The following is a 14,855-nucleotide window of genomic DNA, read 5'->3' on the forward strand; positions in this document are numbered from 1 at the left end:
ACGGGAGCGGGGCGCCTGCAGGAGGAGCCTTGGGGACCCTGCGGCGGCGTGGGGGCAGGGTGGGGGGTGGAGGCAGGGCAGGGGGGCGCCCCTGCCGCGGGGGTAGGGCCAGGCCAACGGGTTGGTCCAAGTACAGGTAAGCTGGTTTGAGGCGGTCCACAGAAACGTGCTCCGGCTTGCCGCCGACATCCTCCAGGACGCGGAACGGGCCGTCGTAGGGAGGTGGCAGGGGCCCACGGTGGCCGACGTGGCGGATGAAAACGTACCCTGCCGACTGCAGACTTGTGGGGACGTGAGACCGTGGGAGGCAGTGATGTGAAGTGGGGACCAGTGCGAAAACACTGGCATTATCCCGGAGCGTGGCCCGTTGGCGGGCTGCAGTCCAGGGAGCCGTGGTGTTAGGGACGAAATCCCCTGGGACCCGCAGCGGCTGGCCGTAAACCAGTTCGGCAGATGAGGACTGGAGGTCCTCTTTAGGGGCGGTCCTGAGGCCCAGCATGACCCACGGGAGCCTGTCGACCCAGCTGCTGTCCTTGAGGCTGGCCCGAAGAGCGGCCTTCATGGAGCGATGAAACCGCTCGCACAACCCATTGGCCTGTGGGTGGTACGTGGTGGTGCGGTGGAGCTTCACCCCCAGGCCCTCTGCGACCGTGTTCCAGAGCTCGGATGTAAACTGTGGGCCTCGGTCAGATGGGGTGCCAAACCGGGAGACCCAGGACCCGATAAACGCCCATGCCACCTCGGTGGATGTCGACAACGACAGCGGGGCGGCTTCTGGCCATCGAGTGGTCCTGTCCACCATGGTGAGGAGGTAAGTGAAACCGTGGGAGGGGGGAAGGGGGCCCACCAGGTCCATGTTGACGTAGTCGAACCTCCTTTCGGGCACCGGGAACTGCGCCAGGAGGGCTTTGGTGTGGCGGTGCACTTTAGAGTGCTGGCACTCCATGCAGGTGACAGCCCAGTCTCTCACGTCTTTTTTGAGCCCGTGCCAGACGAACCTGGCCGCCACCAGCTTTCCCGCCACGCTGAAGCTGCATGGCGATCGGCACCGCTTGGCTTTGGGCCCAAACTTTGCGTGGTAAAAACACAGGCTGGGGTCCTGCCGCCAACGAGGAGCTGTTGCTATGGCGCCGACCGTTGTGCCTCCAGGCAGTGGTGAAAGAGCTGGGGCAGGAAGCAGCGCGGCCGCGCAGTGTTGTTGACCAGCCAGGAAAAATTTATCAGCCTCCTCGGCCAGAGCACGGCAGTCAGTGATGGCGGTGTTGGCCAGGGCAGCCCGTACCTGGGAAGGCAGCTGTCGCAGGAACAGGTGGACGAAGAGGAAATCGGGTTTGTGCCCACCCAGGAGATTCAGCATCCTGTTCATGAGCTCAGACGGCTTGCTGTCGCCGAGGCCTCGCAGAGAGAAGAGCCGGTTAGCCCGCTCGGCGTTGGAAAGTTCAAAAACTCTCAACAGATGGGTTTTGAGTGTCTCATATTTATCCTGCAGCGGGGGAGTTTTGAGGAGGTTCACCACTCAGGATGCAGTTGAACTCCCGAGGGCCGACACCACGTAGAAGTATCTTGTGGCGTCCGCGGTGATCTCCTGAAATGCGAACTGCGCTTCCGTCTGGGCGAACCAGGCCGAGGCCGACGATTCCCAGAACTCCGGTAGTTTGAGGGAAACTGCGTTAGTCGCCATGTTCATTAAGAGCTGTCACTGGAAACGTCCAGCAGAGTAACGTCGGGGTCACCAGTGTAGAAGTGGAAGGAATGCAGAGACGGACAACTGCTCTTGTTGACTACACCAACTCGTGTGTCATTTATTTTTTAACCCACAGAGCAAGACAATTTACTTCGCGCTCAAAAACACAACATACGTCAAGCTGACGTCAGACTCAGAAAACCAGACTTTCTTAAAGGGACCATGTCTCCTTAACCCTGAGAAGCACACAATATAACTGCGTGTTAAACATACCCAAACCACAGATTATGGTGAATAATGTCTACAGAGTCCGCCACACTATTTTGTAAAGGCCTACATCGACTATGTGTCATATAGCCTATCCCCAACATAAATAGGTATTTTAAAATTGTTTGCTATTATATTACTATTATATATATGGGCTATACATATCACGGATGTATAAATGAAATATTCAAACCTCAGCTGGAGTTCGATTGTCGACGGCAACGCTGTTGACCGCAGCAGTGATTTCTTTCCATACTGCATTTTTCCGACTTCCTTTGATGCCACTTTTCAGGCTGCCAAATAGAACTAATTGATTCAATTGGACTTGCGACGTTAGAGTTTCTATTTCGAGGTCGGAGAAATTTCTCTTCTTGGACGTATTACGCATCTCCATGTCGTAAACTCTAGGGGCGAGGCCTCTAAACCGAGAATATCTAGGGGCGTGATATTTATTTTGTTTTCAGCCACCACATTTATCAACGCCCGATCATTCTTACGCTGTGATTGGTGAGATACGAACGTTTCATGAATCACACGTGAACCCTGTCGTAAGACGATTTCTGCGCTCGGATCTGCGCTGGTTTCTATGTTAGATTGATAAATGAGGGCCAATGGATACATAACGGACTTCGCCATGGAACAACCCACTATTGCCGATACAACAATCAATCGCCCTCTCGGAACATAGGAATAGCCCTCTATGCACCCCTAATGGTCATATTTACACGAACAGCCATCTGTACAGTATGTCTTCAGAGAACCGAGCTTTTCAGTACTTATTTGCTCGAACCCTGGCCACAAACAATTAAGAAATAGCAAGCATATCCGGGTCACGGCACCAATTGTTGTATGGTCATATTGATACCGGATAGATATTGATACCGGAGATTGATATTGATACACGAGTTGATCTGATCAGGCTTGAGGCTCTAATTGAGGCTTGCCACTCTCACTGTTGTACTTACACTAACCATTAATGGCCCAATGAATAGCTAAGCTTACATGGATTGGTGATAAATATTAGTACCTGTGTGGCTAAGGTGTGTCCCTAATCACCCCCCCCCCCCCCCCCCCCCCCCGTTTTTGTTTGGTTGTTTGTTTGTTCCTTTTTTCGTAAGTATACATCTGTTTCAAGGGTCGCTATTGATGATCCTCAATTTTGACAATACTTTATATCATTTATACTTCTATACTTGTACAGGATATCCAAAAACCAGAACCAAAAATGCCATGAATTTGTATTTCCTATACTGGTAAATGCATGCATGCTCTAGGCGTAAGCATCAGTCAAAATGGCAAGTTTGGCTGCAGTTGTTGCATGTGGGGGTGCCCTACAAAATACAGCTGAAATTGGTCTAAAATGCTGTGAGTGCTTGAACCAAAGAATCTCCGCTTGCAGCTATATTTGTATTTACATTGCTCTGTGCCCCAGAACAAAACATATGGTGAGATATTTGTTGTCTTCTTTCATTATATGTATGCTGTTGACATGAGTAAAAGTTAAGTACAAACACAACACATGGAATCATTTTTTATTTATCCACACACACTATGACAATATATACTTTGTGTTAGACTTTAGCTTTCTTCCCAACCTATTCGTCCCACTCAATATTGAGAACATCATCACTTAAGTCTTCAGAGCTGAATAGAGACAGTCCAGACGGGCCCTTGGAACCAAGACCACCACCACTTGGTGGAGGGCCTTGCTCAAAACACTTCCTCTTTTTAAGGTTGACAGTCATTTCATAGTCACTGGTGCCATCATTAACCATTATCATTTTACCAGTGTTACTGTGTTTGGCAGCACAACTAGGCTGTGTCTTATTGTTTTGTAATGCTGTGTGTCCATGTTCAGTGACTGTCCACATTGCACTCCACTTAGACAGAGTTTTAGTTGGTGACTTTCTCCCTGGTGTCACTTGGTATTGGCATCCTGATGTGAGCTCTGAGCTCTGTGTGTGTGGGGGTGGCAGTGCTCCCATTACTTTGTCCAATGTGGCTAGAGACTTGCCTTGTTGTCCTTCAAGGGCTAAGGGAGTTTTGTAATATTTAATGGGTGTGAAAGCACTCGGTTCAGGGGAATTTATAGTTTTCTCTTCTCTAGAACTTGAGCGTTCAGCACTACCTGAATTAGATGTACTTTTTTGGACTTCAGAGGGAGTGGTGGATATGGTTTTTTCTCCTTCAGCTGCAGGCTTAGGCTCTGTGGAAGCCATGAAAGAAAATCTTGAGAGTTTGGCCAGGGTCAAGGAGGCCACAATGGACTTAGTCTGGTCTGATGTGGCAGTTACGGGATGATCAATGTAAGTGCTTGGATTAGGAGGATGGATGTAAGCAAAGGTATCTAGTCTAGTCTCCTCCGTGTTACTGAGTTTGGTTGTTACTTGTTGATGTTTCTGTTCTGTATCATCACTCCTGTTTATACTGCGTACTCCTTTTCTTCTTTGTCCTGAATCCTCCATTCCAAAGGAAAAAGCATTCTTACTTAAACGATTGGCTTCCCTTATCTTACCTCCTACATCAGGAGCACTGCCACAGTGAGACCCACTCTCTCTCTCCTCACTGACAAATCTAACCTGATTTTTCCTGCTGCCACCTAAAGGTGAATTTTGGTAATGCTGCTGACTTTTCTCACTCTTACCCTTCTCTGGTCTACATGTTGCTGTCAGTGAGACGGCTGAGTTATGACTGACTGGCTTGTGTTTGCGATTTGGGGCTTTTCTGCTGCTGTCAGTGTAGAGATATGTGCTGTCTGTGTTTAAACCTGAGCTGGTATGAGGGTCCTGGTTGTGGATCAGAGGTCTAATGTTGCTCATCTTCTCCCTTGGCTTGAATGTGAAGCCTGAGAACTTTGCATGCAGGCCTCTCCCTGTTTCAGTTTCAGCTGCAATGTTGCAATCCCCAGCACCAGCTTTCTTAGTCCCATTCCCCGTCCCATCCCTCCAGTCTTCACTCTCAAGTCTACCTTCTTCCCCAGAGGAGAGATCCTTCTGAACTCTGTTCTTTGAGGTGCAATTCTTTCCTGCTGATGGTGTGCTGCTAGCATGGGAGGCTAAAGGGGCATCTGAGGAGAATGCCTGCTCTAAAGCATCTATCACATCTTTCCTGATTTTAATTCCTACCACTCCCATTTGTCCTCCCTCTTTGTCCCACTGGTGATGATTCATCTCCAGCTCCCTGAGTCGTTTGTCTCTCAGCTTCTTGGAGACTTTTTGCAATACAGAACCTGCTGACTCTGGATCTGATGATAGTGAAATTGTATTACTATCTTTCTGTCTGTCTGTCTCACGTTGCTTTCTTTTCTCTGGAGTTTTAGAGTTTTTTTCTATAATTTTTCTATCTTCATAATGTTTTCTCCTCTCTTCTTCTGAAACAGGGGCGACTGTTTTACAAGGGCCCTGATCTGAAATAAATAATATTGACCCATTGTCACTTAGTGGCAGCTCAACAGGATGCTCCACAATAATTTCCTTTGCAGTTTGACTGTTCAGTTTGTTGGGTGCTGTGGATATTTCTGACCAACTGGAATCTGCGTTGTTTGGTTGTCTCCTGACATTTTGTTGTGTTGTTAAGGTTGGTGAGGTGATGTCTGTGGACAATACCGATGGGCTGACGGTCATTGAGTGGAACCAGTCCAAGCCACTCTCCACCGTGCCCTCATCTGCCGTGAGGTGAGGTGTGGTGATGTTATGGTGGTGTGGTTTGCTGATGCAGTTCATGTCTGTGAGTTGATGCTGGTGGTTATCGGTTGGATGATCAGACTGGGGTGTCTCTGGAACTGTAGTACAAGAGCCTGGGATATTGCTCTTCAGCCTAGGGGACATACAAATACAGACGATGATCAGCAACACATTACGTTTGGTTGGTAGCTTCAAAGTGCTTGACATACTAAACTTATAATTGCTAATACAAATGGAGAAACAAAACAGAAAAAGGATGGTGAGGTAGGTGGTGAGGGAGAAAGAGGAAGGGAGGGAAAAGACAGAAATTGAGCTGAAGCAGAATGCAAGAGACGCCAGAGGTAATGATAGTGTCAGTCAGCAGAAAAGACAGACAGAGTTACAAGTTCTTATCAAAACTCCTCATTCTTGAATAATACAAAATAATACATTCGAAAAATGTCAATGTGCTTTTAGGGTACTCCACAGTATTGAGTTTACTCTGCTAAAGGTAACAAATGATGTGTTTTTATACAGATACAAGACACTGTGCTATTTTAATTAGGGTTCGACTGATTTTACGGCCCATACTTTTTAACTGAAGCTGTCGATAGTCAATATTTTGTGCCCATATTCAATATCTTTAAATTAGAACATTTTCATGCAAAAACCCCTCTCCAAAAAACAACAAAAATCAAGAAAACTATTACTAGATTAAATCCCTTTTTAATGAAATGTTTGAATAAACAAAATTAACAAAGAAAGAGAGATTTTGCAAATGCTAAATAAAAGTGCCACTTTTTTCTCTCTTCTTCTACCTTCATTGGTATTGTAAACAGTATTGTCAACAGTCTGACGTCATATTTCACACACAAACATATGCAGACAAAGCATATAAGTCCTTACTAGAAAAAAATAAACATTACTAAAATAATTTGGTAATGCTTTATTTTACAGCCCACTAATTACAGTGTTACTAGTTTGTAATTATGGGGTACAAATAAAATAATAATGCTGTAGTTACAGGGTAACAAAACAAGAAGTCCAGGAATTAAGGGGTAACAATTTTGTAATTATGAGAGACTTATAAGGTAGTTATGGTGTAACTATTTTCGTAATTACCGCATACTTAAAACATAATTACAGGGTACAATAACATAATTACAGGGGACAAAACAAATGTTACTGGTGCTTGTTCCTTGTAGTTATGGACTAAGTACAAGGTGTGCGGGCTGTAAAATAAAGCAGTGCTTGTTCCCCTCTTGTCAGAGAACTAGTTGAAAATGTCAAGCTAATCAGTATCTACAGAAAATAAAGATTGATGAGTTAACCATAACATGCATTGTGTCTGGAATCTACAACTTACATAATGAGATCTAAATGAAAAATAATAATAAATAATAATACATTTTATTTTTAATGCACTTTTCATTACAAGTAAACCTCAAAGTGCCCCCATTGAGCCTTTTCACACTGCGATATGTTAACAGGAAGTGATGTCATAACCAGGTAACATTGGATCCGGTCTGGGCTAGTCGTCTTCAAAATGGAACTTGTCTACAACTACAACTTGTCTTAACGATCTCCCAGCTCTCTCAAGTGGCGACATTAGTCGGTTCATAGAGGAATGTGCAAAGAAGATCAAAGGATATGGCTGTTATCCGAAAATTACATTTTTGATTATTAGGGTAAGTTTGCTACGATAACAAGCTGGCTACATAGCATATCAAGCTAGCAAATGCTAATCTTACGCATCACTACAGTGACGCTGTTGAGAACATGCAACGACACTTGTGTCTCTGACAGCTGTCCTACTTCAGTTGAAGTCAAATTTTTGTTTATTCACTACTCCCCATTTTTATATTAACTATTGTAAATTAGCAACCATCCAGTCTATAAAGGGAGGGATTTAATGAGTAGTCAGCATACTGCACTATTTATTTCTCTATAAAAGTAGTCCAATAACAAGAACAACGAAAACAAGTGCTATATATCTATAAACCTAGTGCAATAAGGAGAACTATGGAGCCCCCCAGGGGTCACCTGGTAAAAGAAAATTATGTGGAAATCAGTGGGCACAGTTTACTTCAAGTCAAAGAGGGACTTTTATACAGTGAGCCATAGCCATTACGTACCACTTGGCATACATACAGTATAGTGAGCTATAATAGCCATTAAGCACCTAGACCTATATGTGAACCATAACCACTGATTGATCACACATGTAGGTCTAATTTATGATCCGATGTGCGTTTTGGTGACAACATGAAACCTATTTACTCCCTGTAAATCATGCTTGTAGAAAAAGCATGTTAATGCATACATCTATAAATGTTGTATGCAACTCCGTGCCACTGTGGTGTCCAGGTTTTCTGCTAGACATTTTTTTTTTAACAGCCGGTAAGATGTCAGGATTCCAGACAAGTAGAACATTTACCGGACATACGTTTTAAACAATACAAACCAAATGATCAGATCTGATGGAAGTCTTGCTGCCTTCAGGTGCTCCCATAAGCTTGTAATTCTGATTTTGATAATCGTAATTACAAGTCATTGTGTATTCAAGTACTTTTAAGAGAGAAGTAACAAAATGGACCCTCACACAAAAATAGCGGTTTCGAAATAGTCAGCAAAAACAAAGTGGTACAAAGCTTGGCTACTTTGTGCTGCCACGACGGAATGAAGAGGAGAATATTCCCATCGGCTTTGGAAACTTATATTTTAATAATAAATAAATAGTTTATTGGCTACAAATTGTTGTATATACGTGACACCTACACTACCAGTCAAAAGTTTTGAAACATTTTTCTTTATTTTTACTATTTTCCACATTTTAGAATATTAGTAAAGACATCAAAACTGTGAAATAACACAAATGGATAAGTGTTAAACAAATCAAAACTATCTTATATTTTAGATTCTATAAAGTAGCCACCCTTTGCCTTGTTGGAAAGGCAAAGGCTTTGGAAAGAAATTAATTAATAGGCATCAACTTCACTATTTATATTTGTCTAAGAAACAAATTTCAAGCATTTAAGCATAAGCCTTTAGATCACAATGGCTTTAAGAAAATGAAAAACAGTACATTCAGTGAGGTGTCTTTTAACTGGTAGTGTAAATGTTCAACAAAGAGTGAGAATGCCACATCTTTGCTTGGTTATCATGTAAAATTAATCTTTGCCACTTGTATTTACCATTTTATTGGGTCATTTAAGCGTGCTCTAAATGCAATTGCAATATTTCTGACAGCATTTGAAGGCAGCATCAGCTTGCTACAGTTGTGACTGTGTGGCGATGTGGAAGTGTGTAAAATCTAGGAGATAATGAAGTAAATATTGGACTTCTGGACTCACAGTGCAATCGTTTCATTTCAGAGCACTGGGATTATGCTGTTTGGAGTAATCTTATGGTCATTTTTTGGAGCCGTCGTTACACAAAGAATTTGTACCCACATAAAGCTAAAAATACAAATTCTGTGTGAAGATGACATGCCGGTAAAAAGGAGGGCTAGTTATCCCGGTACTGACTCAACCTCTCCACCTAGTAAAAAAGCCGGAGCAGAACTGGGATTTATTCAGTGTAAAGTAGTCTCAAACTAGGCAAACGCAGGTGCAAATTCCATGGTAACCATGGTAACCATTACGCATAATATTCTATCAGCTGTCCGCGTGAGTTACTTTGTAATCTACTGACCTACCTCACGACCGAGGAGAAAAGCAGGAGAAAAAGCCCAACCTGACCTTGTTCTGTGTAAAGTATGGAAAAATGTCTGTACAAAAGCCATGCTAACCACGATGACAGCGACAAGTTTTATAGTTCATGTGATATCATTCAATTAGGCTATTGATTGATTTGTCATATTTTCTGCCAGACAGTTTACTAATCTGCGGGCACTGATTACTAATTCAAGGGCATGGTTTACTAATACATGCACATGGTTTACTCTTCCGTGCGCACGGTTTAGGAATCCATGTGCATGGTTTACCAATCGGTGCCTGTATGGATTTCCACATTAATTTTTTTTTTCTTACCAGGTGACCCCTGGGGGCTTGTTAGACCTGCAAACGTAACAACATCCCACAAACATAATAAACCACAAACGTAATACAAATCTGCAGCTTTTAATGTAATAATCCCACTAACGTAATAAGTTTCCCACAAACGTAATAGCAGTTGCCTACCACAAATGTAATACGTCATTTCCCGCAGGGATTTGTTAAGTTTGCGGGAAGGTGAAAATCTTCAGCTTTCAAAATTGTAATAACTTCCCACAAATGTAATAAATCACTAATATAATCAAAATCTGCAGCTTACACAAGTTGCTAACTCTAAATGTCTTCAACAGCCAATGACATTTTCTTCCCACATATTCTTGTCCTTTAGGTTCTTGACTGTTTAGACTGATCAAGTGTTGTGTATACAAATGAGCAATAAATCCCAATCATATTTATTCCAGATTTCTTCAAGGTTTTACTACAAAGACAAGTGCAAAAAAACACAGGATGGGCAAAAACATTGTAAAGGTTTATAACCAATCATAGTAACCCTATACAAAAGCTTCAGTATGAATTTGCTCAACAATTAAAATATTTACAAGTAAACAACGCAAAGTATTGTTTTAGTAACAAGGTCAGTAACAACTGGATATTATTTATCCTCACTAAACACAATAGTAGCCTATGTTTGAACCATGTAAATAAAAGATGTCTGCATATCGTAAGCCAACATATGTATTTTGAACATACATACATACATACATACATACATACATACATCTTTCAACCTTTGAAATAACGAAAACAAAACATTTCTCAAAACTTTCAAAATTAAAGGCTTGCAAACGATTGACTAAATTAATCTGAATTCCCCCGTATCTAACAGAAAATTTCCAAGATAAAATAAAAGGATAAATAACATGTTACATTTACTTCCAAAAAAAAGTCTTTCACCTTGTAGTGCCCAAAAGTTAAGTGTGTCAGAGTCATCCAAGCTCTCATCCACTTATTATTGTTTGAGAAAAGTTCTTTGACACGTTGCGCTAAACCGCTGTTCCGACCTGCTGCTTTGTACAGTTTCAGAACACTGATATCTGTGTCATGATTTTTGTCTATATCAAGATGTTCAGACAACGGATGTCTGATATAGATCCTGGGAAGGTGTCTTCCAGTTCATTCTCTGAACAGTGGAGACACTCTATTGAATGTGCCAATCATGGACATGTCCACATCCAGGGTGTGTCTTATAATCATGGACATAATTTCTTCTGGAAGTGTCAGGGTAGCTTCTTCAGAAATGCCAAAAGCATGATCAGAAAGGCCTGCATCCGCTTCATCACTGTGGTCTTCATTGCCTTGATTAGAAAGTTCAGCCTCTGTGGTATCTCAGTCTCAAATTTGATGACTTGCGACTTGCGTGACCATGAATAACAGAAGACTCATTCATTGACTAGACTAAGACTTCAGACCCGAAAGGAATTTAATTTTTTTGATTTCTTTTTTTTTGATTGATAGCTATAAAATGATGAGCTATCGTCACTTCGCTCATCACTATAAGCGCTACTAAAACAGCTACAATCACTAACACCGTGTCCTAACGGCAAGTGACACGGGCGAGCGACAACTGTTCAGAGAATTACAAAAATCACGAGTTATTAGTGTTATGAAACTGTACAAGCTGGTCAAAACTGGTCAGAACTGTGGTTTTACGCAACTATCAAATAATTCTTTCAAACAATAATAGGTGGATGAGAGCTTGGATGACACTTAACTTTTATTTAAAGTAAATGTAACATATAATTTATCCTTTTCTTTTGTCTGGGAAATTTTCAGTTAGGCACAGGGGAATTCAGATTCTTTCCTGCATTCACTGACATTAATTTAAGCTCACCTGATGTCAGTTATTAATCGTTTGCAAGCCTTTAATTTTCAGTCTTAAAACTTGAGAAATGTTTCCTTTTCATTATTTCAAAGAATGAAAGACTGTTCAAAATACATATTCAAGTTTTTGACTTTTGATATGCAGACATATTTTATTTAAATGGTTCAAACATAGGCTACTATTGTGTTTAAAGGGATACTCCACCCAAAACATAATTCTACCTCATTTTCACTCTCTTTTGGAACCAATAGAGTAATCCAGACAGTTTTTAGAATCGTTAATTCTTTCTAAAGATTGAATATTAAAGATTCTATTCATTGTTAGCAAAGCGTTAGCATGTAGAAGTTAAACATATCTTTATAAAGAAAAAACGATTCTAAAAAATGAGTTTACTGGCTCCAAACAGGAATGAAAATGAGGTAGAATCATGTTCTGGGTGGAGTATCCCTTTAATGGGGATAAATAATATCCAGCTGTTACTGACAATCAATACTTTACATTCTTTACTTGTGCATAGTTTAATTGTATAGCAGGTGAGTTTGTACTGAAACTTTTGTATAGGGTTAAGTATGATTGGTTGTAAATCTTTCATTGCTAGAGTGACATGATACTGTTTTTGCCTCTCCTGAGATTTTTTACACTTGGCTTTGTAATAAAACTTGAAATAAATCTGGAATTAATATGATGGGGTTTAATTGCAACAACACTTGATCAGTCTAAACAGTCAAGAAAGGACAAGAATATGTGGGAAGAAAATGTCATTGGCTGTTGAAGACATTTAGAGTTAGCAACTTGTGTAAGCTGCAGATTTTGATTATATTAGTGATTTATTACATTTGTGGGAAGTTATTACAATTTTGAAAGCTGAAGATTTTCACCTTCCCGCAAACGTAACAAATCCCTGCAAACGTAATAGTTATTACGTTTGCGGGAAATGACGTATTACGTTTGTGGTAGGCAACTGCTATTACGTTTGTGGGAAACTTATTACGTTAGTGGGATTATTACATTAAAAGCTGCAGATTTGTATTATGTTTGTGGTTTATTACGTTTGTGGGATGTTGTTATGTTTGCGGGTCTAACAGGGCTCCATAGAGAACAGCCAAAGCAATGCCACATTTTTGTTTTTATTTAGAAAAAAACAACAGTTGGTCACTAGGGTTAATTACAATCATGGTATACAGATTAAATTGTTACACATTAAGATGATAAAATGGGTCACACATAGCTCATGAGTACACATACAAGATCCACTATTCTACAAATTTGTCATTACGTAGTCTTAAGGAAAAGGTCAGTCTCTCCATGTCATGAATATCATTTACAAGTTCTACCCAATCAGTCTTTGTTAGAGGTTCTTTCTGTAGCCGCTTACGTGCTATAGCTTTCTTACTAGCAGCTAAAAACGTCTACTCCAACGTCTACCTGCTGTCTCCCAGCAGGCAAGTTTCTACAGTATATTTTCTCAGCTGGAGCTGGTTTGGTCGGCCTATCTTGGTCGATAGAGAACCCCCTCCTCTTCAAGTCTTCACTTCGCGTTGTTGTATTTCGTCCCTGATATCTGACAGTTCCCTCTTCATATCGTTCCTAAGTGTGTCTTGAAAATTACATAGCCCACTCTTTACATCTGAGCGCATTGCCTTGATATCTGCATGGATGGCCATGATGCTATCCTCTAGGCCTGCTGAAAACTCGGTAACCTTTGGGTTTGCCATTGCCCGCTGCATTGTCATTTCCCCTTCCATATTCGTTAAGTATTAATTGTAAGAACTTATGAATTATATCAGGGTTTCCCATTAATGTATTAAACTGTGGTGCACAGTTTAATACATTAAACTGTCGCTGAGAAAGAAATGTTGCCGGTATTATTAGTAGTTTTATTATTGTTTTTGCGGTCTTTGCCTTCATAAAACTCAGTCTCCTCTCAAAGGGCTGTTATTGTATTTATTTTTTTGTTTGCGTTAAGAAAAGCATGACTGTAGGCTACAGTTGTATACAGTCGTATGCAGTATTACAAAACACTACAACTACTTCATTGTTTTTAAAATCAGCCTTTATTGAGGTGGGAATATAATTACATTATTTCCCCTCCAGAGTTGCAATACTTCACAGTGACTCTGTGCATGTGTCTTCTAAAACTGTTCCTGTTCTCCATGGCTGCAGCTTGTTGATATTGAGGCCAGGAGGCAAATTGAGTAACCTCTTTCATATAAGGAAGCTAGAGGATAACATCTTTCATATCGGAGAGGAAATACATGGACACACTGATATCCGATATCGGCCTGATGTATTAGTAAACCTATAAATTGGTCGAACCCTAATTTTAATAATCTTAAACTCGTTGTGAAATCCAGCATCTACCAACTAAGAATCATATCCAACATCAGGCCCTTCATTGTAGGCTACATACTTTTATATCCTCCCATCTTGATTATTCTAACTCTTTGTACACTGGTATGAATCAAAGGTGTCTCGCCCACCTACAGTTAGTACAGCCGTACTAGAATACTGCAGCTAGGTTCTTAAAAAGATCTCTGTACATTTCTGAAATGCTGTGTCCATACCGTACATATAGATCCCGTCTACTGGTCAAGGTCTCTTAACTGTCCCATGTACTAAATCAAAATGATAAGGTGATTGAGCCTTTGCTGTAGCTGCCCCAAATCTATGGAATTTCCTTCCCCAGATTGGCTGAATCCACTGAGAACTTTAAGACTCCCCTAAAATCTAATTATTACTCTGTGGCTTTTAACTGTGCCTGAATTGTGCTTGTGTCTGTGTATATGTTGCCCTGTTGGTTTTTTCTGTTTGTCACTATTTCTGTAAAGCACTTTGTTTTGTATAAAATGAATAAAGTTGACTTGAATTGACAAGACTGGTACAGTTAGTGAGCATACACCTCGTGAGTCTGTCTTTCTGCTTTGAGATGTCATTGTGTTCTTGAATGTTCAGAAAAAAAGAAGAACTTCTCGGAGTTACTCACCTGGCGAGTCTGTCCATCTCCTTTTTAAGGAGTTGGGGCAACCTCAGCCCTTCCAGCACTATACGACACTGAGTTTGATACTGCTGACCGGGATCAACAGGAAATGAGGTATGTAAGGCATTTACATCTCCCAGCAGAGCACCTCCCTAAGAGCAGGAATACACCATATAGTTACAGGCTGCCGTAGCATATCAAACACTAGTATCATGGTGGAGAGTTGGGATGAGGGCCATGTGTAGGATGTAGTAATGTTGATTGTAACTTGTGTGTTAATGTGAATGGAAAGACTTTGAGAATGGTTCTATCTATCTATCTATATATGAAATGCATGATTGATGTAGAAGAGGTGTGACACACAACAATTCAAAAGACAAATAAAAAT

General features: G+C 41.3%; 1 protein-coding gene across 2 annotated transcripts in view; it reads right to left on the reverse strand.

The window, feature by feature from the left end:
* Window positions 1–3,469: 3,469 nt before the first annotated feature.
* Window positions 3,470–14,855, reverse strand: part of mcm9 (minichromosome maintenance 9 homologous recombination repair factor) — a 117,571-nt gene continuing 106,185 nt past the window's right edge. For both annotated transcript variants that reach the window (XM_078289852.1, XM_078289853.1), the window contains exons 14-15: window positions 14,474–14,619; window positions 3,470–5,767 (exon numbers count right to left, since the gene is read on the reverse strand). In XM_078289852.1, the coding sequence (XP_078145978.1) occupies window positions 3,547–5,767; window positions 14,474–14,619 (2,367 nt within the window). In that variant the 3' untranslated portion in view covers window positions 3,470–3,546. The remainder of the gene's footprint in view (window positions 5,768–14,473; window positions 14,620–14,855) is intronic.

This window comes from Centroberyx gerrardi, chromosome 18 (genome assembly GCF_048128805.1).
Source record: "Centroberyx gerrardi isolate f3 chromosome 18, fCenGer3.hap1.cur.20231027, whole genome shotgun sequence".
NCBI lineage: Eukaryota > Metazoa > Chordata > Actinopteri > Beryciformes > Berycidae > Centroberyx > Centroberyx gerrardi.